Raw genomic sequence first — 27,067 nt, forward strand, 5'->3', positions numbered from 1 at the left:
ATCCCGCTGCCTCCGCTGCCATCTGGATCACCAGGTGGAGGCTCCCGGAGAATCAAACTGTGGCTCTCGAAGACTCTGTGTAATCAATCGCAAAGAGGCAGACATGAAGACCCAGGGACAGACGCTGTGATGTGCTGGTGGCTGCCATGTGTTCTGGCAGAAACACGAGCACATCGACACTGAAAGACTTAGGGTGCGCAGGGACCAAATGACCCTTCCTGCACAGATTTCTCACCTCTGCCAGCTCCTCTTGCTTATAAAATCTATCATGAACGAGTTCACGCAGAATCTTCAATTCCTCAAAGCTCTGTTCCTCCTCAATCCGACACATCTCCTCCTGTTTGGGATCAAATGAAACTCAGACACTGCAATGCAGGACAAAGTAAATACCCTCATCAATAAACTAGCCACAACACCTCTCTGAGAAATGAGACATTAGCAAGTGTCGCAAGCGCCGCCTCTGGCTTCAATGGAGTTCCTTACAATCCACCATTTGTTACTTGTTCTCAAAACCACCACTAGAACCAGTGGGGGCAGACAGAGCAAGAGGATGTAATTTGCTTTGGTGGGTGGTTGCTGAGGCTCCTGCTCTGCACAGCACTGACTTGGGTCACAAGTCATGTGTAAGCTAATGAGCTTACACATTAGCTCATGAGATCAGAGGAAGCAGAGTTATTTCTCCCACCTTCCAAGAGGAAGCTGAGGCCCCAGCCCACACAGTATGCATGCTGGCCCCAGCTCTTTCATAGTCACAATTAACAAAGGTGTGGTCATTTCAACATGTTCCTTACTGGGTACTAAAGAGTAGTAGCAAATACTATTGTGTCATCTTTAGAAAGTAAAGTTACAGCCTGGCGGTGGTGGCGCACGCCTTTAATCCCAGCACTTAGGAGGCAGAGGCAGATTTCTGAGTTCAAGGCCAGCTTGGTCTACAAAGTAAGTTCTAGGACAGTCAGGGCTACACAGAGAAACCCTGTCTCAAAAAAAAAAAAGAGAGAAAGAAAGAAAGAAAGAGAGAGAGAGAGAAGAGAGAGAGGGGGAGGGAGGGAGGGAGGGAGGGAGGGGAGGGAGGGAGGGAGGGAGGAAGGAAGGAAGGAAGGAAGGAAGGAAGGAAGGAAGGAAGGAAGGAAGGAAGGAAGGAAGGAAGGAAGGAAGGAAGGAAGAAAGTAAGTAAGTAAGTTACCCATCCTAAACAATGTCATATTTCCTAACAGTAGAAGGCCACACTGTCAGTGCGGCCCACAGCTCACAGAGCTGCTGTCACTCGGCCCACCTCAGCTGATTCAGAGCCTTTCTCATAGTATCCTTCTTCTGCCTTCAAGAAAGCTATTCAGAACAAAATGTCTGATGTAATCCACCCTATTCAGAAAGTGCCCATTGTCAGTAGCCATAGCAGACACCGCTGAAGACAGCAGCAGGCAAGTGAAGACCAATGGCTTCAGCTTCTGGCAGGATGGATAAGAACTCAGAGGCTCAACATGACCACTGGGGACTATCCAGTGGGGCCCTGTTCCTTTGCTCTGGTAAAACTCAACCAGAGGAGCTATCCATTAAAATAACCCGAGCCATAACATAGAAGATGGTCACAAAGCAAATTAAGGAGCAAAGCAGCCACTGCCTTCCCTTTCACTGGGAGAGAACAGAAGACAGACACAGGGAGGAATGAGGTCAAGCCAGGTATCCAGCAGGGCTGGTTCCAGGGTATCTAGGCCACAGGTAATTCAGATAAGAATTGCCTTCTCACCTGTGGCACCTGCTCGGCCGCACCTCTATCACCAAAAAGTCCAAGGTCAATCAAGTCAACTGGGATTACAGAAAATGTAGACCAAAATCCACAGGAATTAGTCACAGACTAACAGACTAGGTTCAGGACTGGAAGAGCCCATTGATGAGTCCATGAAATTCTCCCTTAACTGCATACATAGCACTGTACCAAGAGGAGCCTGGCAGGGTCATGGGCATCTTCTCAGGGAGCAGGGATGAAACATATTTCTGGCCAAGATGAGGCTCACTACCTTCCAAGATGTCCCCAGTCTACTGAGCCTGACGCTAGCCTATGAAAGTGAGCCTCCAACAAGGCGCTTGGCGTCTTCAGGGACTCAGCTGTTTTTTCAACCTGTGAGAGAGTATTCTTAGCTAAGTGTGCTGCTTCACGCCTGCAACGCCAGGACTATGGAAGTAGGAGCAGGAGGATAAGGTTTTCAAAACCAGCCTCAGCTACACACAGCCTTGAGGACAGCCTGGACTACATGAAATGCTGCATCAAAACCAAACACATGAAGAAAAATTACTAAGCAAGTAGTGCACTCACCTTGTCATCTGCAGACAGCGCAACTCCTTTTACCTTGTTGAAATATCTGTCAGTGTAAAACACAGCATCTCGGGCACGGTGTGCAACAAGAATTCCCAGGTCCAACACTTCCTCTGCTCTCTGATCTCATACAAGTTAGCGTTCAGGGCAAAATACCACCATTCCCGACAGCTGCAACAATCCACGGCAATGTGTTAGTCCTCCCAGTAGAAACCACTGCAATGCTCTTCTCATCCAGGACAACCTGGAACACAGCCTGCCCTTATCAGAGACAGTTCTCAGATTAGCCTTTGTCTCTGTCTTGGGTCCATTTTCACAATAAGCTAAACTCAAAATGCAGAAGAGTGTGTATCTGTTGCCAAAGAACATTGAATTACACAGTTTGTCAATCACAGCACAGCACGTTAACCAACAGGCCTCATGCAGAGCAGTCCCTCTCCAGGGAGGAAATCACTGCTGGTAGTAAGGCAAACGCCATCTTGAGATAATCACCACAGATTTGACCATTACAGATTTTCAACTGAATTTCTAAAGACATACATGGAAATACATGAGGACTTCTAAAAGGTTTAACGAGTCAGACTGGTCACACTTATTGCTGGAGCATGAAGAGCGACTTTATGGGCAGGAGAGACCGCAGCAGTTAAAGCACATACTGATGCTGGGCGTGGTGGCACACACTTTTGATCCCACCACTCAAGAAGCAAAGGCAGGAAGATCTAAGAGTTTGAAGATAACCTGCTCTACATAGGGAGTTCCAGGACAAGGGCTACATAAAAAGAGTGTCACAATCAAATAAATCATACTGTTCTTATAGAGGACTAGAGTTCAGTTCCCAGCAACCACATCAGGTGGTTCACACTGCCTTTAATTCGTTTCAGTCTGATCCCCTCCTCTGACCTCTGTGGGCTCCTGAATTCATGTGCGCACACACATACACTTGAATAGAAACTAAAATATATTTTTAAGAAAGAGAACTGATGTTTGCTCTGGGAGCCAGAGAACATGACCTACATAATGTGGCCAAACAGACTGAATTCAGGACAGAATAAAAGGGGTTTGAAGAATGCTGCTCAGAACAGCCGTACAAGAAACTTCAGCAAGCAACAGAAATCTGCCTGCTACGTGAAGTCGGGGATCTTTGGAGTTTCACTACTCTCAATCTAAGAGTGAGTTTTACCTCAACAGAGATATGACAGAAAAATCAATAATGACTGGCATTTCATGCCTTTTTTGTCCCAAATATTATCTTTATTTTTATTTCCTCGTGGGTGATACATTCACACATGTTAAAACCTATCTAACTGTATAAAGCAACTGCCCTTTCTTCCATGGTCACGTGTAAAGGACAGGGAGAGCATGCCGCTGTGAGATGCGCACTTTAGGGGTGACGCAGAGGGTGCCCTTACTTCTTGGACACGGCCACTTTTGGTTTCCACTTCCGGACTTTCCCCTGCCTCTCCTTTCGCTCCAGCTCCTTGAGGAAGGCCATGATCTGCCGGTACTGCAGCTTTGTTAGAGTGAGAGACACTAGGTTAGGAGAGAACTGGGTCTGTGGCTCAGACAAGACCTGATTAGCAAGAACAAGTCATCAATCTGCTGAGAGGAACTCCAGCGACCACAGCATCAGCAGGAGGCGCTGATGGCCTCTTGGTTCGCCCACGGTCTTGGCTCAGCACTCAGAAAACACCGAATCAAAGTCTACACCAAGTTGGTCTGAGTTTAGTCTACCACAGGAGGACACGTGGGTTCCCACCTAACAGACTCTGGCCTGGGGTCAGACAGTGATGAGGACACTGCCTGGGGCAGGGTTTCCCTTACTCCAGCTCCCAGCAGGGATCTGAAACTGGGAAGAACACTGTACCTGAGACAGCTTCAAGGGAATGGTCTCCAGCTGAATATCACACTCAATCCTCGGGCTGTGCCTGGACCGCAGAGGCTCCTTGGAGCAGTTCCTTTTCAAGAGGGCAGATGCACACACAGGCTCCAAGATGTAGTGGTGACTGCGACTCTCCATGCTTCTGGCCATGGCCTCCTGGATCACAAAAACACTGGCTTTACAAAGACTAACCTTCCTTCTATCTGTTACCTTCTACAATATTGGGAATTTAAGCAATGGGCATCAACGTTACCTAATCTACCTTATGCCACATGGAGCTGGGAAAAGGAACCATTTTTTTCCATTTCACTAACGTACCTACAGTTTCTTTACAAAAAGACTAAGCAGTCCCAAACAGTGACACTGTCTATCCATTTAAGTGTCTTAAAGGAACACCACCATGGTAATGTTTAAGGAGAACCCCAAGCAGGCTGGCCCCTAGATAAAAAACTGAGCTGCTACTCTGTTCACTCAAAACCTTCATGTTCAATTCCTACTGACCAACAAAATGTTGGAGCACTGTGTGTCATAGGCACATAGCAGTAAGAAGCAAGGAAGTAGACATACCGACACATCTTAAAAACAGAACTTTAGCCAGGCGATGGTGGCGCACGCCTTTAATCCCAGCACTTGGGAGGCAGAGGCAGGTGGATTTCTGAGTTTGAGGCCAGCCTGGTCTACAGAGTGAGTTCCTGGACAGCCAGGGCTACACAGAGAAACCCTGTCTGGGGGGGGGGGGGGGGGGGGGGGGGAGGAACAGAACTTTAGCTGGCCATGGTGGTGCATGCCATTAATAGAAGCACTTGGAAGACAGAGGTAGGCAGATCTCTGTGAGTATGTTCTAGGACAGCCAGGGCTATGTAGAGAGACCCTGCCTCAAAATTAATTAATATAGTTATTAATTGAACATTAAAATAATTGATATTTAATAATTAAGCTTTCTATTAATAATTAAGTCCATTTGGCATTTATAATTTTATTAATATTAACTGAATGTATTAAATTAGTAATGACTAAATATGAATAAGTTTAATTAATTAAAATTTTTAAGAAAAGAACTTTACATGAAAAAGAGACACAAGCACAAAATCCACCAAGTAACCTGATCCAAGTTAAAAACTGTGCGAGAAGCACCTCAGGCAGACTCTAGAGAGAAGATGCTTGTAGACAGGGAGCACAGAGGACAACAGCCTGCAAACCAGGGCTCCTGAACCATGTGCCTCAGGACCGTCTTACACTAAAGCACCAAAGCAGCACATACCTGTAACTCCACTTGAGGCAAATCCCCCAATAAAGTGCAATCGACATCCCAGTAAATACTAAACTCAGCCACATCTAATCGTTTTTTTCGCATTAGTTTCTGTACCTAAAGGAAGAAAGAGGAGAAACAGGATGGTCGCCTTTGATTTCAGATATAACTGTTGTTTCACACAACAGGCATTCTACAAGGGGCAAGAGATGTAAGGAGGAAAACAGTCTGCTCTTATACAGCTTAAACTCTGCCCATGCAAGGTCTGAACCTTTGATCTCAGCACTGAGAACAAAGGCAGGTTGATTTCTGTGAGTTCAAGGCCACCCTGGTCCATGTAGTGAGTTCCAAGAAAGCCAGAGGTACATAAGGCTCTGCCTGAACGAGTAAGTAGGTATATAACATAACAAACAAACAAAAGCCAATCAATTGGCAATACTAATGTGCACAAATATTTACAGAAGCACCAATGGATATATAAGATGCTATGAACAAACAAACAGAAAATATCATTGGGCAGATACGTGTCAAACTACCTATAAATCAGCACAAAAGGCCTGATGTCTTTGGGGACAGTGATTGTATTTCTTAACTAGAAGTTTGAGTGTCAGAGAAACAGTATGTGCATGTGCATGGACACACATTAGACGTAAGAAGTCAGTTAAGTATAGGAAACTATCCTGGAATATTATGAGGGTTATCAGTTTGGGACAGTGTCCTCTTCCAAGAAGTCACCATTGACCACAAGGATGAGTATGTCCTTATTTGTAAATACCATCTGTGCAGATGGAATCAGGTTAATGTGAAGTCATGCTGGATGTGTAAGCAAAGTCAATGAGTGTGGTCCTTATAAGAAGACAGAGACACAGGAGAGAAGGCCTTGTGAACCTAGATGCAAAGACCAGCATGTCGCATCTACAAGACAAGGACCAGAGCTTCTAGTACCCATTAGATGGAGGGAGGTGTGGCACTGACCCTCAGGGTTGCAGAATTCTTCTGACTCGTCAGTTTCACATTTCTCGCTTCCAGAAATAGAAAGTAAATTGTTGTAGCTTCTTTGATTTTGCATTCATTTTTGTTTTGTTTTGTTCTGAGGCAGGGTATCACTACGTAACCCTTGACTGGCCCAGAACTCACTATATAGACCATACTAGAGATTTGACTGCCTCTGCCTCCTGGGTGCTGGGATTAAACATGTACCACTGTGCCCTGTTGCTGGTTTTGCTTTGTTTTTTTAATTTTATTTGTATGGAGATTTTTATTTTTGCTTGAATGAATATCTGTACATTGTATGTATTCAGTTCCTGCAGAGGCCAGAAGAGAGTCCCGGATCCACAATCACACAAAGGCTCAAAAACCTTTAAACAATTGTCCTAGTAAATAAAAACCATAGGATTATGAGCCAGGCATGCAGTGCACACATGTAATTCCCAGCACTTGTAAATAAGACAAGAAGACCAGAAATCTAAAGAGGTATTTGGCTATGTAGTAAATTACAAATCTAGTTCAAGGTTAGCCTAGTATCAACCTCCTTGGCCCTGACAACAGAACATTCACTCTAGCAGAGGTCTGGTGGCCACACCTTTAATTCCAGGCTCCAGAGACAGAGACAGGTAGATCTCTGTGAATTCAAGCCTAGCCTGGTCTACAGAGCTAGTTGTAGGACAACCAGGGCTACCTAGAGAAATACTGTCTAAAACAACAACAACAAAGATTTAATCTGTTTTATGGAGTGGGGTGTTATCTGATTCTAGAATAGAAAATATAATTACGATGGTTGCCAAGTGGTATGGTCTTGCCATCCTAGTGGAAGACAATGAAACCCTGTCACAAAAAACGAAAACCTAAGGGTATATGGAGAATCAGCCTTAGATCAGGCAAGTCTAAAACACCATAAACATGTCACGTAATAGCTTTATGAAAAGAGATTACTATGTGGAAACTGTCACAGACATTCCCAGGCAGAGCGTGAACCTATAAGCAGAAGGAGTTTCCTTCGCACCTCAGCTTCTTTATGTATAAAACCAAAGCGATGGAACAGGTCAGTGAAAAGTAACTCTTTCCTCTCCCAGCAAATGCACTTAGTTACCTACATGTAAGAAACACACACAGCAAGGGAAAGCAGCAGCACTCTGCTTACACAGCACTCAAGGGCAGAGGGCAGGGCCCCAGGCCTCCTGGCATGGACTTTATCCTTCGTCTGAGGTCAGACCTCATACTTACAGGCTCATTGGCAGCATTCTGCATGGAAACATTCTTAATGCAGATGCCAAAGGCAAAAGGATGGGAGGGATTGGTAAGACCATCTTCAAAACGCAGATGGACGTCCTGAATTTTTAACTGCAAAGGAGAAAGAAAGGGAAAATGCATTTAGATAATTGTTGCAGGTAAAATCCTATAAGTGGGAGCCAATCACAGAGGGCATCTACATACAGATATCAGTGTACTAAAAATTCTCAAACCACTCAAGAATAACAGTTCATTTTGATAAATGTTATCTCAGGAAGGCTGCAATCAAGTCATTCCAGAAGACAATGTAAACATTTAACCATAACAATAACAGGGGCCAGAGAGATGGTTTAGTAGTCACACAAGCCTAGCAACAACATTAGTTCACTGCCCAGAACCGTTATAAATATGAAAGAAGAGATACCAAAAAGTGTCTTCTGACCTCAACATATATAATATGTCTCCCCCTTACACATATAATAATAATAATAATAATAATAAATTTTTAAAAAGTGGAGAGGGAAAATTAATAACATCACTGCTCTTGCTTTTCTTGTCTCTTTAGGAATATGAGGCCAGGAAAACCTGTAAGACACATAAGGTCTATGTGAATCTGTGGGTTTAATTCTTCTTGCTTCTATGAGTGAGAGAAGATGTCCTGCTTCAGTGACTTAAAAAATAATAATGGGACCTTTAAGTAGCTCAAAATTAGAGTGTGTGCTTATCATGTGCAAGGGCCTGGATTCAACCAGTAGTACTACAAAAAAAAAAAAAAAGATAAACATTTGGGGCCAAGAAAAGTGTTTATTTAGCATCATTAGCCATTACAAAACTACACACTAGGCTAGGGAGATGACTCAGAGGGTAATAATGCTTGTTTTGCAAGCATGAGGATCTGAGTTCAATTCTACAGCCCCCATACAGAAAGTCAGCCATGGATGGCTACACTAACCAGTAATGCCAGCATTGACAGGACAGAGATAGACAGATCCCAGAACCTTGGTGATCAGATCAGCCTAGTTAAAATGGTAAGCTTGTAGCTCAATGAGAGACCCTGTCTCAAGGCAATAAGGCAGAAAGCAGCAGAGGGAGACACCTGATATACCGCTCTGGCCTTCATTTTCTACAAACTGTGTACATGCCCAAACATAAACCACACTCACCACAGAGAAGGAAAAGAAAAAAGAAATCCAAACAACAGTAATTTATTACTATATTAATATGATTACCATCACAGTATTGAGACCAATGTGGGAAAACCAATGCAAAATCATAATATGGGCCAGTGAGGTGGCCCAGTGAGGTGGCCCAGTGAGGTGGCCCAGGGGTAAAGACGCTTGCCACTAAGACTGATGATCTGAGATCCACCCCCAGGACCCAAGTAGAAGAAGAAAACCAAATTGTGCAAGCTGTCCTCTGACTTCCAAATGTACACACACACACATACACACACACACACACACACACACACTTTAACTTTATTAAAAGCGATGGTGGGACGCTCAGCCCTAAATGGCACAGGTACATCACCCCCTCCAAGGCTCAGGACCATCAAGGAAAAAGAGACAGAAAAGATGTAAGACCCAGTGCTCGGCTTCTCTACATAAAACCTGAGAGTACACATACTAGCAACACCCCAAGCAGAGGCCCCACCATTCCTGTGATCACACTACAGATAAGTGGCCCTCTGGGGAAAGATGCTTCTGGGCGCAGCAGAAAGCTAGGCAGGCAAGTGTGCTGGCTACCACGCCTGATGATCTGAGACTGATCCCCAGGACCCACAGAATAGAAAAGAACCAAATGCCACAAGGAACCTTCTAACTTACACACAGTGTCCCTGCCCCCACCCCGTAAATAAAGCATTGTGCACATATGCACAAAAATATTACTATATTATAATAACAACAACCATTTTTCTTAAATTAGTGCCCCCAAGTGCACCAATCTTATCCAAGTTACGGAACTAACGTCGTCAGGTCACACTACTTTTGGGAAGCCTGACGCACGCTAAGCATATTTGGCCTAGGCTCCTTGACACTGAAAGAGAATCCTAGAGACTACAAGTATGGGCTGCTTTGTGACACTGAATGAAGACTCATCCCCTGATGCCACTCCTAATGGTCACGCAAGTGGCCACTGCACTACAGCCCACTAACTCAGTAAGATACATCAGTGTGAGGTCACAGTTCACACACTAGCGAGTGGGGACCCTACCTCTCTCATTTTGCAGATGAAAAAACTATGACCAGAGAGGTTAGATGACTTGCCCTGAAACCAGCCACCCAGACCTAAATAACCTGGCTTCTGAGGTAAGAAATCCTTTAGCAAGTGGGATCCCAACATTCAAAAAGAAAGTGTGGTAAGGGGAGGGGGAGTGAAATGGAAAACGCCTACTCACGCCAGCTAAAGCAAGAAAGGCCTGTGTTGACCTCACAGGCCAGAACTTGCTCTTCAGTTTTTCCCTTTGGCAACAACCTCTATAGAGGCACACCTGAACAGCCAGCCCCCAAAACTGCACCAGCTAAACCCACAAGAAACAAGCAACTCGGAAGCGAAAACACACCGAAACCTCAGAAACCCTTAATGTGCCCTCAGAAAGGTGACAGGACTCACCTCGATATTCTCCACGATCCGAGTGACAACTGAGGCCGTGACTGAATACCAGTATGGTTCCCCCTTCTGCTGCCGCCGCTCACTCTGCAGGAAAAGGCCCGTGTGAGCAGAGGCCAGTGCTTCACTGCTGGGACGCCACAGCAGCCCTAAAGCACCGTGCCATACCTTCCACCTCTCCTCCAGGGCTTGAAGCAGCGCTTTCTTACGCTCCCTCTCCAGCAGCTTCTCCTTCTCATCATCGAAGTCCTGGATTTTCTCAGGTGCAATGATTACGTGGAGGCCAGAGATGGAGATCACCCAAGGGTCCACATGGGGGCGGTAGAAAGGAATCTGGAGGGTCACTTTCCCAATCAAGCCTGGAAGAAGGAGCCTCTCATTAGACACCTGCACATTTCTCGGGTTTCTCAAAAGTATTTCTAGCTCCCTTTAAGGCACATAGATTGCTTTTACCATTATTTATTTTATTAAAAAATAAAATAAAAAACTGTGTGGTAGTCCATTTAGGAAATTCTGAAGAGACAGAGGTAGGAGGATCATGAGTCCAAGGCCAGCAGGAGAAATACCTTGGAGTGTGACATTTAGCTCTGGTAGAACTTGTGCTTTGGAAGTGCAAGGCCCTGGATTCCATCCCCAGCACCAGAAAAAAAAAAGACAACCATCACAACATAGCAAGCTGGGTGTGGTGGGTGTGGCAGTACATGTCTCTAATCCCAGCACTCAGGTGGCTAAGGCAGGAGATGGCAAGTTAAAGCCGGCCTAGATAACAAACTGAGTTGAAAGCTAGCCAATCAGGTTCCTACATATGGGAAACAAGTGTTAGGGCAGGACCTGTAAGAGCCACCTTAAAATAAAGTAATTAATTAAAAAGAACCACTGTGATGGTTTGTTTATGCTCAGCCCAGGAGTGGGCACTATTAGAAGGTGTGGCCCTGTTGGAGTAGGTGTGTCACTGTGGGTACAGGTTATAAGACTCTCATCCCAGCTGCCTGGAGGTCAGTCTTCCACTAGCAGCCTTCAAACAGAGATGTACAACCCTCAGCTCGTCCTGCCCCACACATGCTCCAGCCTTGATGATAATGGAATGAACCTCTGAACCTGTAAGCCAGTCCCAATTAAATGTTGTCCTTAAAAGAGTTGCCTTCGTCATGATGTCTTTTCACAGCAATAAAACCATAACCAAGACAACCAGATACAATGAATTAAGCTGGAAAATCCCCAGTGAGTTATTTTCATATCAAATATAGACTATCTACTATGGAAACACTCTTCCAACTGGACCACATTTGAATTCCTAAGAGGTATCTTTCGTCCCATGGTACCCACCTGCACAGACCCTGGCCACAGAACTCATCTCCTAATAATTGGCTGGTTGATGAGTATTTGTTGGGAGTTATCCTGCTTACATATCTAATCTTGAACATACCCACTATAAACTAAAACAGACAACACAGTATATGGATAAAGAAACCTAATGCTTGCAAGGTGGTAGTGGCACATGCATTTAATCCCAGCACTTGGGAGGCAGAGGCAGGCAGATTTCTGAGTTCTAGGCCAGCCTGGTCTACAGAGTGAGTTCCAGGACAGCCAGGGCTATACAGAGAAGCCCTGTCTCAAAAAAAGAAAGAAAGAAAAGAAAGAAAAGAAAGAAGTAAAGAAAAGAAAGGAAAGGAAGAGAAAAAGAAAAGAAAAGAAAAATAAAGAAAATAAAAAAAGAAAGAAACCTAATGCTCACAAGAACTTGGGCTCAGAGCTACTTCTCCTGTAGAATATACTTACTTCCCAACTTCTTCCATTTTAGTCAAGCCTTTAAACTCCATGTAATAAAAGACATCTCACCTAGCATGGTGACCCATGCCTTTAATCCCAGCACTTGGGAGGCAGAGATAGGAAGATCTCTGTGAGTTTGAAGCCAGCCCAGTAGCAATGAGTTTCAGGCCAGCCAGGGCTACATAGTGAGACAGAGTCTCACCAAAAGCAAGGTAACAGTGGAGCACTGAGAACAGTGCTTTCCTTTGTGTGAGGCTCTGAGGAAGGAACCAAGGCCCTCAATATCCATGCTTGTTCAGCAAATCCTACACTGGGCTATCGCCCAGGCCTTCAGAGTGGTATTTCTAATGATAATACTAAATGACTGACCGTCTAGTCCAAGAGCAAAGTAAGAATATGGGTGACTGAGAATGCAGCACAGTGATAGAATACTTGCTTTGAATGTACAAGGCCCTAGGTTCGATTAGCACCAGAGGGGCAGGAGAAAAAATTGTATTATTTTAGAAAAAAAAATCATGAAAAGTTAGTTTTCTCTCGGAAAATATGGTATACATAACCAAACCTAGATGCCAATTTAAATTAATGCAGCGTGGCAGTTATTTATTTGTTTGGTTTGAAGGTTGGGCTTGAAGGCCTGGCCTTCCTTCTCCTTCCCAAATGCTGGGTTATAGGCATGCTCTATTATTCCTCGCCACAGTGGCAGTACTGAATGAGTTTGCAAGAGGATATGAAGCATTCTGACAGGAAAATAGAACTTCACACATCTTATCGACTTTTTGTAAGAAACAAGGTCGAGTTTGCTAATACAAACAAAGACATAAATAATTGGATTTTCACAAATATTAGAAAACCGTCAATTTTTCCCCCAAAGAGTTTCCCTTAATCCTTCAATGTTTGAAGACTCTTCTTCTGGAAGTACCCAGTATCAGCATTCTTGAAGGTTTCAGATTCCAATTTGTCAGTGTCTTTGCTGGTGCAAAGACATGCATATAAATACAAATAAGTAAAAAAAAAAAAAAAAAACAGTTGTAAAAATACAACATATATAGATACTCTTATGATCTTGTGGTTTTCTGTATGTACAAGAGGGTTTAAGGGTGTGTGTGTGTGTGTGTGTTGCTAGGGATAGAATCCCAGGTCCCATGCATGTTGGGCACATGCTCTACCCCTGAACTCTATCCCTAACCCTAGTCCCTGACTTTCTGAGGCAGGTTTTGTCTGTTTGTCTGTCTGTCTGTTTATTTGTTTGTTTGTGATAGGGTCTCACTGCACAGTCCTGACTGGCCTGGAACATGCTATATAGACCAAGTTGGCCTCCGTCTCACAGATCCACCTGCAGTTGGGTGAGACTGATGCACACCGATACGAATACTCACACTTCCTGTCTTCTTCCTGGTCAAGCAGACACCAACTCCAGGGCTTTTGACTCTCCTGTCCCCAACAGCTTGATCCCCAAACCCTTCTCCCCTGGGTCCCACGTACCAGCTTTGACTTCAAAGGGCAATTCCAGTTCTTTCAGGGCATCTTTCTTTAACGGGAGGTTTTCTAATTCAACAGCACCTAAAAACAAACCAGTATGAAATAAATGTTCATCCAGCAAAGACTGATCTGCCAGCTGTGTGCAAAACACTGAAGGTCATGGCCACAGCAACCCCGCAACTCTATGCCCGAGAGTTTTGTCTGTAGTGCTGACCTGACCAGCCACTGTGAAGCATACATGACAGCTGAAGTACAGAAGCCTCAAGAGCTTAGGCAAGATCCTTACTATGTCTATAATGGGCCAGAAAATAAATATATTAAGCATTATATCATGCCAATTGCATTTTTTTATTTCTTGTTTTTTACGTGTTTTATTACATTTATTGGGGGGCGTGTAGGTATGTAGGTGGTCAGAGAACAGCTTTCCGTCTCCTTCCACCATGTAGGTTCCAGGGATAAAACTCAGGCCGTCATGCTTTGCAGCATGTGCCTTTACCCACTGAGCACCTTACCGACATTCCCTTTCCTTTCTTGACTCGTGGGTCTCACTATGCAGACCAGGCTGACTGCAAGCTCCTGGGCTCATACTATCCCCGTGTCTTAACCCTCTGAGTAGCTAGACTACTAGTACGTGGCCGGCTTATTTATTTTTTCAAAGAAGGTTTAAAATGTAACAGGCAGCTAGGAGTTTAGTTCAGTTGGTAAAATGGTCACTCATCACACACAAAACCCTGGATCTGATCCTTGTAGTGACACTTTTGGTATTTTGGTTTCTTTAAAAACACAGAAATATTAACTAATCAATTAAAGCCATCTTGAGCTAGCAGGTCACATTTGACCTGCTGGTTAATTTTCAGACCCTCAGCTTAGGCTAACAGTGCTTACAAGATTGACATCATCTGACTCTCTAAGATAAAATGCAGGTCCCCGGGCTTGCCCCTAAATCTCCCAATTCAGAATCCCGAGGTTATAACACAAGAATATGCTGTGTGTTTTTATCAGTCCCAGCCCTCGGCAATGCCCTTCCCAGGTAATTGAGCACAGGTTGAATCCAAGGTTTAGATAATAAAACTGAAGGTGGGTGTGGTATTATAGGCCTTTATTCCAGAACTTGGGATGCAGAAGCAGTTGGATCTGAGGCTAGCCTGGTCTATAGAGTTAGTTCTAGGACAGCCAGGGCTAGGAAGACCCATTTCACAATAGATTAGATTAGATTAGATTAGATTAGATTAGATGAGATAATAGAAAACAATAAAACCAGCCACCCAAAGGCCAGTTGCTCTTTCTTCAGCCTTGCTGCTTCTTCCAAGAGGCATAACTTGTCAGAAGGTCAGGGCCAGAATGTAGGGCAACTTCAACACAGGTATGCAAAAACAAGGCAGCCAGATCCAGCTCTGCTCTCATTTGGACCCAAATGTTCCCCAAAGGCACAAGAAATAAGGATTACCCACACCCCCAGCCTATGACACTAGTGGGAGGTAGTGAACCTCCCAATTGGTGGGCCAATCTGGTATAAGTTAGTTTATTGAGGACATGTCCTCGAAAGTGACCTGAAAATGGGGTCCCTTCCTGACTCTCCTTCCCATCTGCCATGAGGTAGGCAAGCCTGCTCTGCCAGGGGCTCCCACCATTACTCCAGCGGCAAGGAAGCCAAGCAAACTTTAAAAAGCTGAAGTAGAGACAGCACAGGAGGTTTAGAAAGGCAAGAGAAGCCACAGAAGCCTGCAGCAAGCCAACAGCTAGAGAACAGCAAAAACACAGTAATGGTTCAAAACAGAAGACAGACTAGTATCCCCCAACACACACACACACACACTCAAATGTGTGCCAATGGTCTGCTCTGCTGGGAAAGGTCCTGCCCTGCTAGGAAGGATTGCTCCTAAGACTCGTGCAGCAAAGCACCGAAAAGGTAGACACCTTTGGACCAGAAGCCGCTCACTGATTTCCAGGCATTGTCATGAATGGCTCAATCCTAAATCCCTCACCTCACACCGGCCAGAGCTCTATACACTAACACTGAGGTGAACTCAGGCATTTCCCAGCCATCTCTGTTGACTACCAGACTCTTCATTCTGCTCCAGGTTATTTATAGAACAGGCTGAATGGGGTTCAGAAAGCAAGGAGAACTGGCATGGGCAGTCATTGCCCAGCAAAGCCTTCACTCTCTGACTCCAAAGCACCCTCCTGTTCCTGCAGGGCCCAGTCCCTGCCCGGGACCCACTCCTCATGGAGTGCGGCTGCCACTGCATCCCATTTCAGCTCACTCAGAAGCTACCCCAGTTTTCCCCAGGCCCTCAGACAAAACTAAGAGTTCCTTTCCTATGCACTTAAATGCGTAATATAATTTTTGTAATTAAAAGGCAAAGTCTCACAATATCACCCAGACTAGCTAGAACTCACCACATACCCCAGGCTGACCTCACAGCAATCCTTCTTGCCTCATCCTCTAAAGAACTGGGATCACAGGAGCAAGCCATCATATCCAGCTAAGGCCTCTAGCTCAGTGCAGCCATTCAGTGGGCAGGAACTTTACAGCTGAGGCTGAGGATGATGAGGACAGCACCTACCTACCACTCACTCAGTGAGACCCCGCCTACCTACCACTCAGTGAGACCCGCTATGTGCCAAGTACTTCATCATTATTCCACGCCCCACCCCCAAACACTAGGCCTCAAACTCATGTGCTCCTAATCTCCCACCTACTCACGCAAAGCCAATGTTCTACCACCAGACTATAATTGCAGCCGCTAGATTATCTCATATATGTGTGTGTGTGTGTGTATGTGTATGTGTGTGTGTGTGTGTGTGTGTGTGCGTGTATGTGTGTGTGTGTGTGTGTGTGTGTGTGTGTGTGTGTGCATATATACATACATATATTTACGGGCTGGACATATGGGTCAGCAGTTAAAATCACTGGCTGCTCTTCCAAAGGACCTCGGTTCAAATCCCAGCACGCACATGTCAGCTCACAACTGTAATTCTACTTCCGAGGGATGACATCCTCACAGTGCCATACATGGAGGCAGAATACCAATGTAAATAAATTTTTTAATTTAAACACTATATGTTTACCATGAATGTGAAAGAGCAAGGAAGGGCATATAGGAGGGTTTAGAAGGAATGGGAGGGGTAAACTGTATAATTACATTATAATCTCAAAAAGATAAAGAAATAATCTTTTAAATATTTAATATATGGGTGGTTTAAATGAAAGTGCCCCCCAATGGCTCATATATTTCAGTGCCTGGTTCTCCAGTTGGTAAGGAAAGATGGGGAGGTGTGGCCTTGTTGGAGATGTGTCACTGGGGATGGGCTTTGAGGTTTCAAAAGCCGATACCAGGCCCAATGACTCTCTGCCTGCAACCTGCAGATCAGATCAGATGTGAGCTCTTGGCATGAGTTCTAGCACCATGCCTGCCTGCTGCCATGCTTCTTGTCATGATAATCATGGACTAAATTCTTAAACTGTAAGCAAGCCCTCAATGAAATACTTCCTTTTATAAATTGTCTTGGTTGTGGTATCTCCTCAGAGCAATGTATCAGTAACTAATTTTTAATTTTATGTATAAGGATGTTTTCCTGTAAGTATCATCTGTGTGCCACTTCTGTCCTAAAGAAGGGATGAAATCCCCTGGAACTGGAGTTACATACAGTTGCAAGCTGCTAAGTGGGTGCTGGGAAATGAACCCAGGTCCTTTGAGAGAACAACCAGTGCTCTTAACTGCTGAGCCATCTCTCCAGCCAATGCATTATCTCATTCAATCTTCCTAACAAAGCAAAGAAATACTACATGGTTTAGTACCCCTGTCTGAAATACTTGCGATTTCAATTATTTCGGGTTTGGGGGATTTTCTGACTTTAATAAATTGTACTGGTTGAGCACTCCCAAACAAAAATCAAACATTCAGAGCCAGGGTGCTAGTTCGGTAGGTAGAGTACTTTCCTTTTCGTGTGTGCAACCACAGGCTCTGTGTCGCCACTGCAGACTGGAAGTGTGCACACCTGGAGGCCTACCACTTGGGATGTGGAAGCAAGAAGATCAGAAATTCCAAGTCAACCTCGGCTACCTATCAACTCTGAGGTGAGCCTGGACTATATGAAGACTCCAGGGGCTACAGATGGCAGAGGGTAGAACCAACTGCTACCAAGCAGAACAACCTGAGCCGTTCCACACTGTGGAAGGAGAACACCACTCACAAGTTATCTTCTGACCTCCACCTATTCAATATAGCACACACACTCCAATCAACCAATTCATCAATATAATGGAAAGAAAGGAAATGGGAAGGGGAAAGAGTGAAGGAAAAAAAAAATTTTTCCAAAGCAAGGTTTCTCAGTATAGCCCTGGCTGTCCTGGAACTTGCTCTGTAGACCAACCTGGTCTCAGACTCATAGAGATCCTCCTGCCTCTGCCTCCCAAGTGCTGGGATTAAAGACATGAGCCACTACTACCTGGATAGAAAACTAATTTTTAAAAGTATTCAAAATGCAACCACAGTGCTCCACTATCATAGGTTTTTTGAGCTTGGTCAATACTAAAGTACTTTCCACATTTCAGAATCTTTCTGACTGGGGATGCATTATCTCATTCAATCTTCCTAACAAAGCAAAGAAATACTACACACGTTTAGTATCCCTGTCTGAAATACTTGTGATCAGTTTCTTAAAGGCAGTCTGCTTAGAACCCTCAGAGCTGGTTAAGTGGTGTAGCAGCAGAGGTCACTGGCGTCTGTCGGCCTGCGGTGAAAGAGGAAGAGAGGGTGAAGAAGGCCTTTAGTAGCCGCCACAGTCACTGGCCACCTGTAAGTGGGGAGAGCAGGCTCAGAGCTTGAGCCTGAGCCGTAGTCCAGTCAGAGCCTTGCCCACAGCAGGTGCTCACTGAGTGTTGGCCAAGTGCAACCTCTGTCCTCCAACTACTCATGCAGCGATTGGCATATGAACTTCTTCAGTACAAGGGCACAATCCACCACAGAACACCAGCCAACCCTGTGCTGACCAACCTGCACTGCAAGCCCACTACGTGCCAAGAACAGCTCTCAGCTCTTTGACCCACATCACCCTACTTGGTCCTCAGAGTCCTGTGGGACGGGTAATAATTCCTCACATGCAGAAACTGAGTAATGAGTTCACGGTGCTGATTACACCTAGATTAAATTACAAACATTACAACTAGACACAAACTCAGTATGGTATTAAAAAACAGTCTCTTTTTCTTTTTTCTCCTTTTTGTGCCTTCCAGGCAGTCCAAACACAGGAGCCCACGACAGCCCAGCTACTTGAATGATATTATCGTTGTATCTTCCCACACATTTAACGGCAGTAAATATTCAATGCGAGGTCAAAGTAATGGTGTCTTACCTGTCTAACACCCTGTGCCCTCAATCACTACTCCACTATGTCAAGACCAACAAATACCATCAGCTCCTTTCCAAAGACAGTCTCCCAGGTCACAGTCATGATTCCACGTGCTATGGTGTGCTTTGGACTCCTTAAGAAAAGGGTCAAAACTAACACCAGTTATAGAGGAAAAATATTCCTCAAGGTTTCATACCATATACATACACACACACACACACACATTTTGAGACAGGGTCTATATAGTCCTGGCCACTCACTATGTAAGAGCAGGCTGGCCTCAATTTCAGACATCTGCCTACCTCTGCCTCCAGACTGCAAGGACTAAAAGCATGCCTCGAGCCATGCAGTGGTGGTGCACGTTTTTTTAATCCCAGCACTTCAGAGGCAGAGGCAGGTGGATCTCTGAGTTCAAGGCCAGCCTGGTTGACTGAGTGAGTGAGTGAGTGAGTGAGTGAGTGAGTGAGTGAGTTCCAGGACAGCCAGGGTTACACAGAGAAACCCTGTCTCAAAAAAACTAGGAAAAGGAAGGAAGGAAGGAAGGAAGGAAGGAAGGAAGGAAGGAAGGAAGGAAGGAAGGAAGGAAGGAAGGAAGAAAGAAAGAAAGAAAGAAAGAAAGAAAGAAAGAAAGAAAGAAAGAAAGAAAGAAAGAAAGAAAGAAAGAAAGAAAGAAAGAAAGAGAAAGGGAAGGAAAGGATGCCTCTATGTCCAGCTGCATAGAAAGAAAGAAAGAAAGAAAGAAAGAAAGAAAGAAAGAAAGAAAGAAAGAAAGAAAGAAAGAAAGAAAGAAAGAAAGAAACAAAGAAAGAAAGAAACAAAGAAAGAAAGAAACAAAGAAAGAAAGAGAAAGAAAGAAAGAGAAAGGGAAGGAAAGGATGCCTCACTATGTCCAGCTGCATTCCACAGCCAAAGAGAATAAGAGTCCTTAAAGAGGATGGTAGAAAGTTACCCTAAACACCACAATGATGCATACGGCTGCAATAAGGCATATTCTAAGCTCTGTGTGTGGTATGCCTGCTGTCCCAGCACTTGCAAGGCAGAGGCAGGAGGATCACCACCAGTTTGAAGCTGGCAGAGAGCCAGGTTCAGCCGGGACTACAGAGTGAATGATGAGCAGCGGGGTGGGCTGCTCCCACGGAGATGACTCAAGGAGTAAAGACGCTTCCTGCCCAGCCTAAATATGACCCTCAGAGCACACAGTGGAGAGACAGAACCGACTCCCAGAAGTTGACCTAACTGCCCCATACATACCATAGCATGTGTACCCACAAATGTACAAAATAAATAAATTCTACTAAAATCTTTTTCTTAAGTCAGGGGTCCACTACGTTGATCAGGCTGGCCTTGAACTCACAGAGATCCACCTGCCTCTGTTTCCCAAGTGCTGGGATTAAAAGGATGTGCCCACCACACCTGGCACTTTAATTAAAAACAAAAAAGATACATTCTGCCTAGGAGTGCTGAGAATAGAAACCCATCATTGGTACATCCAGAGACACATCTCATGCCTTAAAGCGCCATCTCGTCCACCAACTAACTGAGCTCTTCCTGAGGGGAGCTGAGCCTGCAGAGCTCGCCAAGCCCGTTATCCGCAGTCCCGAGGTACCCGGGCACACCAACGAGTCTCAGAGTGAGAACCTGACACTACCGCAAACTCCTTTTGCTTCCCACCAGCTTCCTTCCAAGAACAGAGGGGAATGTAAGAGAGGGGAGACTCCATTTCTGCCTCTAAAGAAAGGAAGGAGAGGACAGTGGACAACCAAACCACACTAGCTCCCACAGCCACCTCAATCGATCCTGATGAGCCTGGGGATGGGAAACTACTGGAACAAAATGGGTCCAAGACAAGGAAGTTCTGGTCCTCCTCTTGGTGTGGAACCCACAGCTGTTACTCCCTCCAGCCTGGTGCTGGGCAAACCCTGTTCCCAAGTCCCCACACTCCCTTCCTCTCCACTAGCTTTGGCTCTGCTCACTGGCAGCCAAATCTTCTGAAGGAAGGGTCTTACTTTGTATCCCTGGCTAACTTAGAACCTAATATGAAGAAAAGGACTACCTGGAGATCAAAGTAGACCAGGCTAGCCTGGAACTCATAGAAATCCACCTGCCGGTGTCTCTCAAGTACTGGGGATTAAAGGTATATACCACGCCTAGCTCCATCTCCTTTCTCTAAATACATTAAATCAGTTCTCAACCATCCTGATGTTGCGACCCTATAATACAGATTCTCGTGATGTGGCGATCCCCCAATCACAAAATTATTTTGTTGCTTCTTCATAACTCGCACAAACCCACAGGTAAATGAGGTCAGGTGAGGGGACTCAGGGCTTAGGAAAGATGCAGGAAGGCTGCTAACATGAGTCTGATGTCACCCTCCCCAACCCACACAGGACAGGAAAAGAACCAACTTACACAAGTTGTCCTCTGACCTCCACTCGGACACCACGGCACATGCGTTACCTTCCCACACACAGACAGACATTCATACATACATAATGTATGTAAACTTTTAATTAGTTAGTTTTTTTAAAGAAAGAAACGCCATACCTTACTGAAGAGAAATGAGTGTGCTTACCTTTGAGAAGTGCAACCGACAGCTGGTCAGTGTTCAGGTTATTGACATATTTCCCCAAGTAGGTATTGAGAACCCAGGCCACAAGACCTTCCAACATGACTATTTCCTCAGGAAAAGGTGCTTAGGGATCATGGGCCAATCCTTTATTTCTCTCTCTCATGGTCTCTGAATCTATAAAAGAAAAGAAGAAGCAGTTAACAGCTCAGTGTGGTGTGGCACGCCATAACTCTGGCACTTGGGAAGTAGACAGTCAGACTTCTGGGAGTTCAGACCTGCCTGGTCTAGAGTCCTAGGCCAGCCAGGGGTAGATAATGAGTCCCTACCTCAAAACAACAAAACAGAACCTAGATGTATTCCTGTGTTGACTCCCCTGTTCTGCCTGCCTCAAGCTGGATTCAGGAAGACCAGCACTGATCTTCAGCTACAAGGACAGTCATTTGGAAACTCTGAAAATCACCTGCGATTTGAAGCTAAGCCTTCTAAGTTAGCTGTTCTCTGAAATCCCTCCTTTGGGGACTAGACGTGGGACCAGACTGCCCTCATCAGAGCTTTTCACAGGGGCAACCTAGCAACATCTAAAGATATTTCTTTTTCTATTTGACGTATATGTGTGTGCACTGTAAGGGTACCTGAAACTGGAGTTACAAAAGGTTCTGAGCCACCATGTGGGTGATGAAAACCAAACCCAATTCCTCTGCAAGACTAGTGTTCTTAACCACTGCCACCTCTCCAGGTCTGTGAACTCATTTTTTGATTATCGTCGCTTCAGATGCTGCTACAGCTATCATGTGAGGAGGGCCTGCAGAAGCTGATAAACATCTTACAATACCCACGACAACCCCAATCAGCAAAGACTCATCCACCCCAAATGCTAAAAAGCATGAACCTAGACAAACGCAAAAAAATATTCAAGAGGCTATGTGAATGAAATTCACACTCTACAACACCAGTTAGGGTGTCCTAATTAAAATAAGCAAATTTAATCATTAGACTCATTCATAAAATCATCTAAATGGAAGAGAAAGGCAATGCTTTATCACTGACTTCTTTTTTAAAGACCAGAGTCTAATACATACAAGGCTGGTCTTGAACTCACCACATAGCTGAGGATATAGCCTTGAACTTCTAACTCTCTTGTCTTCACCTTCTTAGGAGGTGCTGAGATTACAAGTCTGCACCATCACATAAGGTGTATGTGGTACTGGGAAGTGATCCCAGAGCTTCAAACACAGGAGGCCAGCACCCTACACACTTAGGTACATCTCCAGCCTTATCACTATCTCCAACCTTATCACTAATCTTCAACATTCCCATTGATACGGACCAACCAACTAATTTAGCCAGCAAAGGCAAACACTACTAATGCTCTGCTTACAGGTTCAGCATTTAGATTCAGTACTGAGTCACAATTGCTTGTCACAATAAGTAGTATAATATTGTGTTTGCAGTATTATAAAAATATAGATTATTCTTTTAAACACACACTTCATAAACACTCTAAAGCCTATCAGAATATTGATTGGCAATTAAAGTCAGTCTTCCTTTCATCTGCAGTTAGTATATCAATGATACTTTAGCTAATATTTGTAAAAGCATTTTGCCGGGGAGCTAGAGTCCTGGCTCATTGGTTAAGAACACTGGCTCCTCTTCCAGAGACCCAGGTTCACTCAATTCCCAGCACCCACCTGGTGGTTCACAACCATCTGCAGCTCCAGTTCCAAGGATTCTGGTGCCCTCTTTGGTCCTCCATTGGCACCAGGCACCCATGTGGTACACAGGCATTCATACAGGCAAAACACTCACAATATAAAATAAATTTTTAAAAAAAAGTTTTGCCTAAAGTTACATAGATATTTTTACTGTTACCAACAGTTAACTTGAGGGCCATCCAAATAGCTCAGAGGGTAAAGGTGCCTGCTACCAAGCTAAGAGCCTGAATTCCATCCCTAGGACCCACCTGCAGGAAAGAACTGGCTCCAGAAAACTGCCCTCTAACCTCCACTCGCATGCTGCGGTATGGGCACACCCACCCTTGGACTCAAACGCATATATACACACAAAAATAATTTTTTAAGTGAGCATGAGAAAGACTGAGACAAAAACAAAAGTTTAAGTGAGAGGCAAGAATAGCAGTGCAGGCCTTTATCTCAGCACTAGCAGGCAGAGGCAGATGGGTCTGTGAGTTTAAGAGCAGACTGGGCTACAGAAGAGTTCCAGAACAGCCAGGGGCTATTCACCCTGTCTCAAAACAAAAGTTTAGATGGCTTCTCAGATCACTACTGGTCTAGTGAATTCCAATAAGAACTCCGAGCTGCAAACCTTACTCCTGGGCCACCATGTTGGTCAGCAGCCATCACTCCAGACATTCCGGATTTCCTGTGCCATGTGTCCCACTTGGAACCAGACTATTTTCAGGATCCTTTCCAAGGACTTTGCCCCATGACTAATGATTTATCTTACTGCCAGGAGATACACTCACCCCAATGAAAAAGCTAACAACACAAAGCAGACCCAAAACAAGAGCCCCCTCAAAGGTGACCCAACCTCAAGGGAAGACTGATATTTACTTGTTAGTAGTATCTAGCACTTCCACACAAGACATAATTATAATCAGGGACAGTTAAAAAAATCAGGGGCTGGAGAGATGGCTCAGTGGTTAAGAGCACTGACTGCTCTTCCAGAGGTCATGAGTTCAAATCCCAGCAACCACATGGTGGCTCACAACCATCTGTAATGAGATCAGATGCACTCTTCTGGAGTATGAAGATAGCTACAGTGTACTCATCACATATATAAAATAAATAAAAATCTTTAAAAAAAAAAATCAATTAACTCTTCACAATTAATTCCAGCACAAGAGAAGAAGAGACAAGCAATCTCTGAATTTAAGGCCAACCATCTCCTCTACATAGGGAGTCCCAGGCCAGTCAGGGCTACATACTGAGACCCTGTCTCAATAACAATATTATTGAAACATTTTGAAGAAAATGTACCTTATTGTCTTATTTCTTTCAAGATTTAAGGGGTCAGAGGTTATGCTCCAGACATAAAGCCAAAAATCTGGGGGAGAGAGACTCTTTAGCACTTGTTTAAAAAAAAAATTGTTGTTAAAAAAAAAAAATCACAAAAACAATTTTTTATTTTTAATCAAAAATGCTTCACAGTGTAAATAAAATAAAGATTTCTCTATTATCATTTGGATTTGGTTTTGTTTTTTTGAGACAGGGTTTCTCTGTATAGCTCTGGCTGTCCTGGAACTCACTCTGTAGACCAGGCTGGCCTCGAACTCAGAAATCCGCCTGCCTCTGCCTCCCAGAGTGCTGGGATTACTGGTGTGCACCACCACCGCCTGGCCCTCTATTGTCATTTTAACAAGGTAAATCAATTTAAAAACACAATGTGAAACAGACTACCAGGTTTTACTATGTGAGCCTCAAACAGTCCTGGGCACCAAGCCAAGGCTAGAGTAATCTTTGTTTTTGTTATTGCCATTAATTTCAGCCCTAAAAGACAACTCTCCCTAAAATGCCAACTCCAGATGTTTTCCGAGTAAAGAGAAACTACTGTCAGGCCAGCACAATGTCTCAGAGGGTGAAGGAAATTGCTATCAATACCTGAGTTGAATCCCCAGAACCCATATAGTTAAAAAGAGACTACAGACTCTCACGGGTGGTCTTTTGACAGCTGCTCTTCTCCCAGCCCCCAACACACACACAAAATAAGTGTAAAATAAATTTACTTTTTCAGGAAATTATTGTCGTTTTGTACCCATGTTCTGGCCCTACCATACTTATTTTCAATGTGGAAGAACACAAAGTACACATTTAAAAGGCGTGAACTGTGAGCACCCTAAGATGTTCTTCTGCTCAGTGTGAGACCCAAACCAGAAAGCATCCATTAGCTCTGCTAAGCATCTAGAGCAGGCTTGAGGCCACTTCAAGGATTCCCTTAAGGAATCTGGTTTCAGGAAGGTCCGCCAGACTGGCCAGAATCCCAGAGTATTTATATGCTCGGGTCCATCAGGACTTCTAGGCAGCTGCCCGGCAATAACCCCCACCTGGCTTCCCCTATCTGGTGTGGCAGGTGACACTGAGGATCTGGGTTCAGCCCACAGCCTGGGCAGACAGCCGGACATGACCTTGAGCCAGGCCCCACCCGAGAAGAGGCCAGACTGGGGAATGGAAAGCATTGGCAATTGGACCTGGTGAATCCCTCTGCCAGGCAGCTAGGGCTGAGTGCTGAGGGATTCCAGGAGCTCTGCCACAAGGGGATAACTCTGAGTGTGTGTCAGACCGGGGGACTCCACAGGATCGCGAAGCTTCCCTGGCCTTTCCATAACTCCGGTCTGCTGTCAGAACCTCAAGCCTGGCAGCAACAGGGGACAGAGCCACTAAGCCTAGGGAAGATGGCTCTCTAGGGGTAAGAGAGGCGATGGGCCCCCTACCTGGAGGAGGAGTGGGATTAGAGAGGGACCCCGGGGACCAAGCCTGGTGTCCCCACCCAGAGGTGACCCCAGAGGGGATGGAGGCATTGAGGGTAGGGGCGTGCTGGAGGGACACTCGCACGTTGGGATCAGGGCTCGGGAGAAGTGACACCCCAAATCCAGTAGTGTCTCCAGGCTGCAGGGACCGGTGCCCCGAGCCCGGGCCTGAAGTGCCGGCGACTCTCGGGCTCCGGGGTCCCCGCGAGGGCGCCCGGGCTCCGGGAGAGGCCGGCTGCCGCGGACCCCGAGCCGGGCCGTCGGAGCACAGCCGGGCCGATCGCGTGGCCGCTTTCCGTGAGTTCCTCGGCCCTGACCGCCGCCCCCCTACCTGTCGCTGTAGCTGTAGCTACCGCTGTCGCTGCCGCCCAAGCCCGGTTCTGCGAGGTGCTTCCTCTCCGCCACTCCTCAATGGCGGTGACTAAAGCGCCAGACTCGACCAATCGAGTAGCTATGTGCCTGGGCCTGGCCAGCCGAGCACCGAGCCGTCGATGGGGCGCCCCCTAGCGTCTGCAGTCGTTCCTGTAGGGCTGCGGGTGCCTCCCAGGATGCTGGGGGAGTTTTACAGATGGGTAAACTGAGAGCCGAGACAATGTAGGGATATAAATGAACCTAGTTCAAACATTGTCGTGCCTCCAAAATCGTCCTGTTTTCCATCTGCCTTTCCATCCCACCACCCACAGTGACCCCTTGACTGACACCGAAGTCTGTAATTCAAACCATGCCTTTTCCAGCTTAAAGCACCCTCCCCACTACACTTGCATTAAAATTCACCTCCTGAGCTAGCGATGTATCTAGCACAACTGGAATAGGAGCTTGCAGCCAAGCCGGATGACCAATTCCCAGCACCCATGTGATGGAAGGAGAGAACTGATTTACACAAGTTGTCCTCTGACCTCCTGGTGTGCCTGCCCACATATACATATGAAATGAATACATGCAAATTTTAATTTAAAAAATACCTCCTTCTGAGCACTCAGGAAGATTGATAGTTAGAAGCCAACTTGGGCTACATACTGGATTCCTCCATATCCTGTCTCAAACCCCACCCTTTCACTCTTCCACCCCCAACACACACACACACACACACACACACACACTACTTCCTGAAGGCAGGAACCACTACATAAAGC

General features: G+C 45.3%; 1 protein-coding gene across 1 annotated transcript in view; it reads right to left on the reverse strand.

The window, feature by feature from the left end:
- The window catches only part of Vps13d (vacuolar protein sorting 13 homolog D), a 223,242-nt gene extending 196,887 nt beyond the window's left edge, over nucleotides 1–26,355 (reverse strand). The window contains 14 exon segments of the mRNA XM_052175887.1: nucleotides 8–35; nucleotides 37–75; nucleotides 236–337; nucleotides 2,312–2,392; nucleotides 2,395–2,482; nucleotides 3,721–3,821; nucleotides 4,176–4,346; nucleotides 5,452–5,556; nucleotides 7,663–7,779; nucleotides 10,282–10,365; nucleotides 10,447–10,637; nucleotides 13,531–13,608; nucleotides 21,455–21,625; nucleotides 26,266–26,355. Coding sequence (XP_052031847.1) covers nucleotides 8–35; nucleotides 37–75; nucleotides 236–337; nucleotides 2,312–2,392; nucleotides 2,395–2,482; nucleotides 3,721–3,821; nucleotides 4,176–4,346; nucleotides 5,452–5,556; nucleotides 7,663–7,779; nucleotides 10,282–10,365; nucleotides 10,447–10,637; nucleotides 13,531–13,608; nucleotides 21,455–21,551 — 1,282 coding nt within the window. The 5' untranslated portion in view covers nucleotides 21,552–21,625; nucleotides 26,266–26,355.
- Between the last annotated feature and the right edge of the window lie 712 nt (nucleotides 26,356–27,067).

The sequence above is a fragment of the Apodemus sylvaticus genome, chromosome 3 (genome assembly GCF_947179515.1).
Source record: "Apodemus sylvaticus chromosome 3, mApoSyl1.1, whole genome shotgun sequence".
Taxonomy (NCBI): Eukaryota; Metazoa; Chordata; class Mammalia; order Rodentia; family Muridae; genus Apodemus; species Apodemus sylvaticus.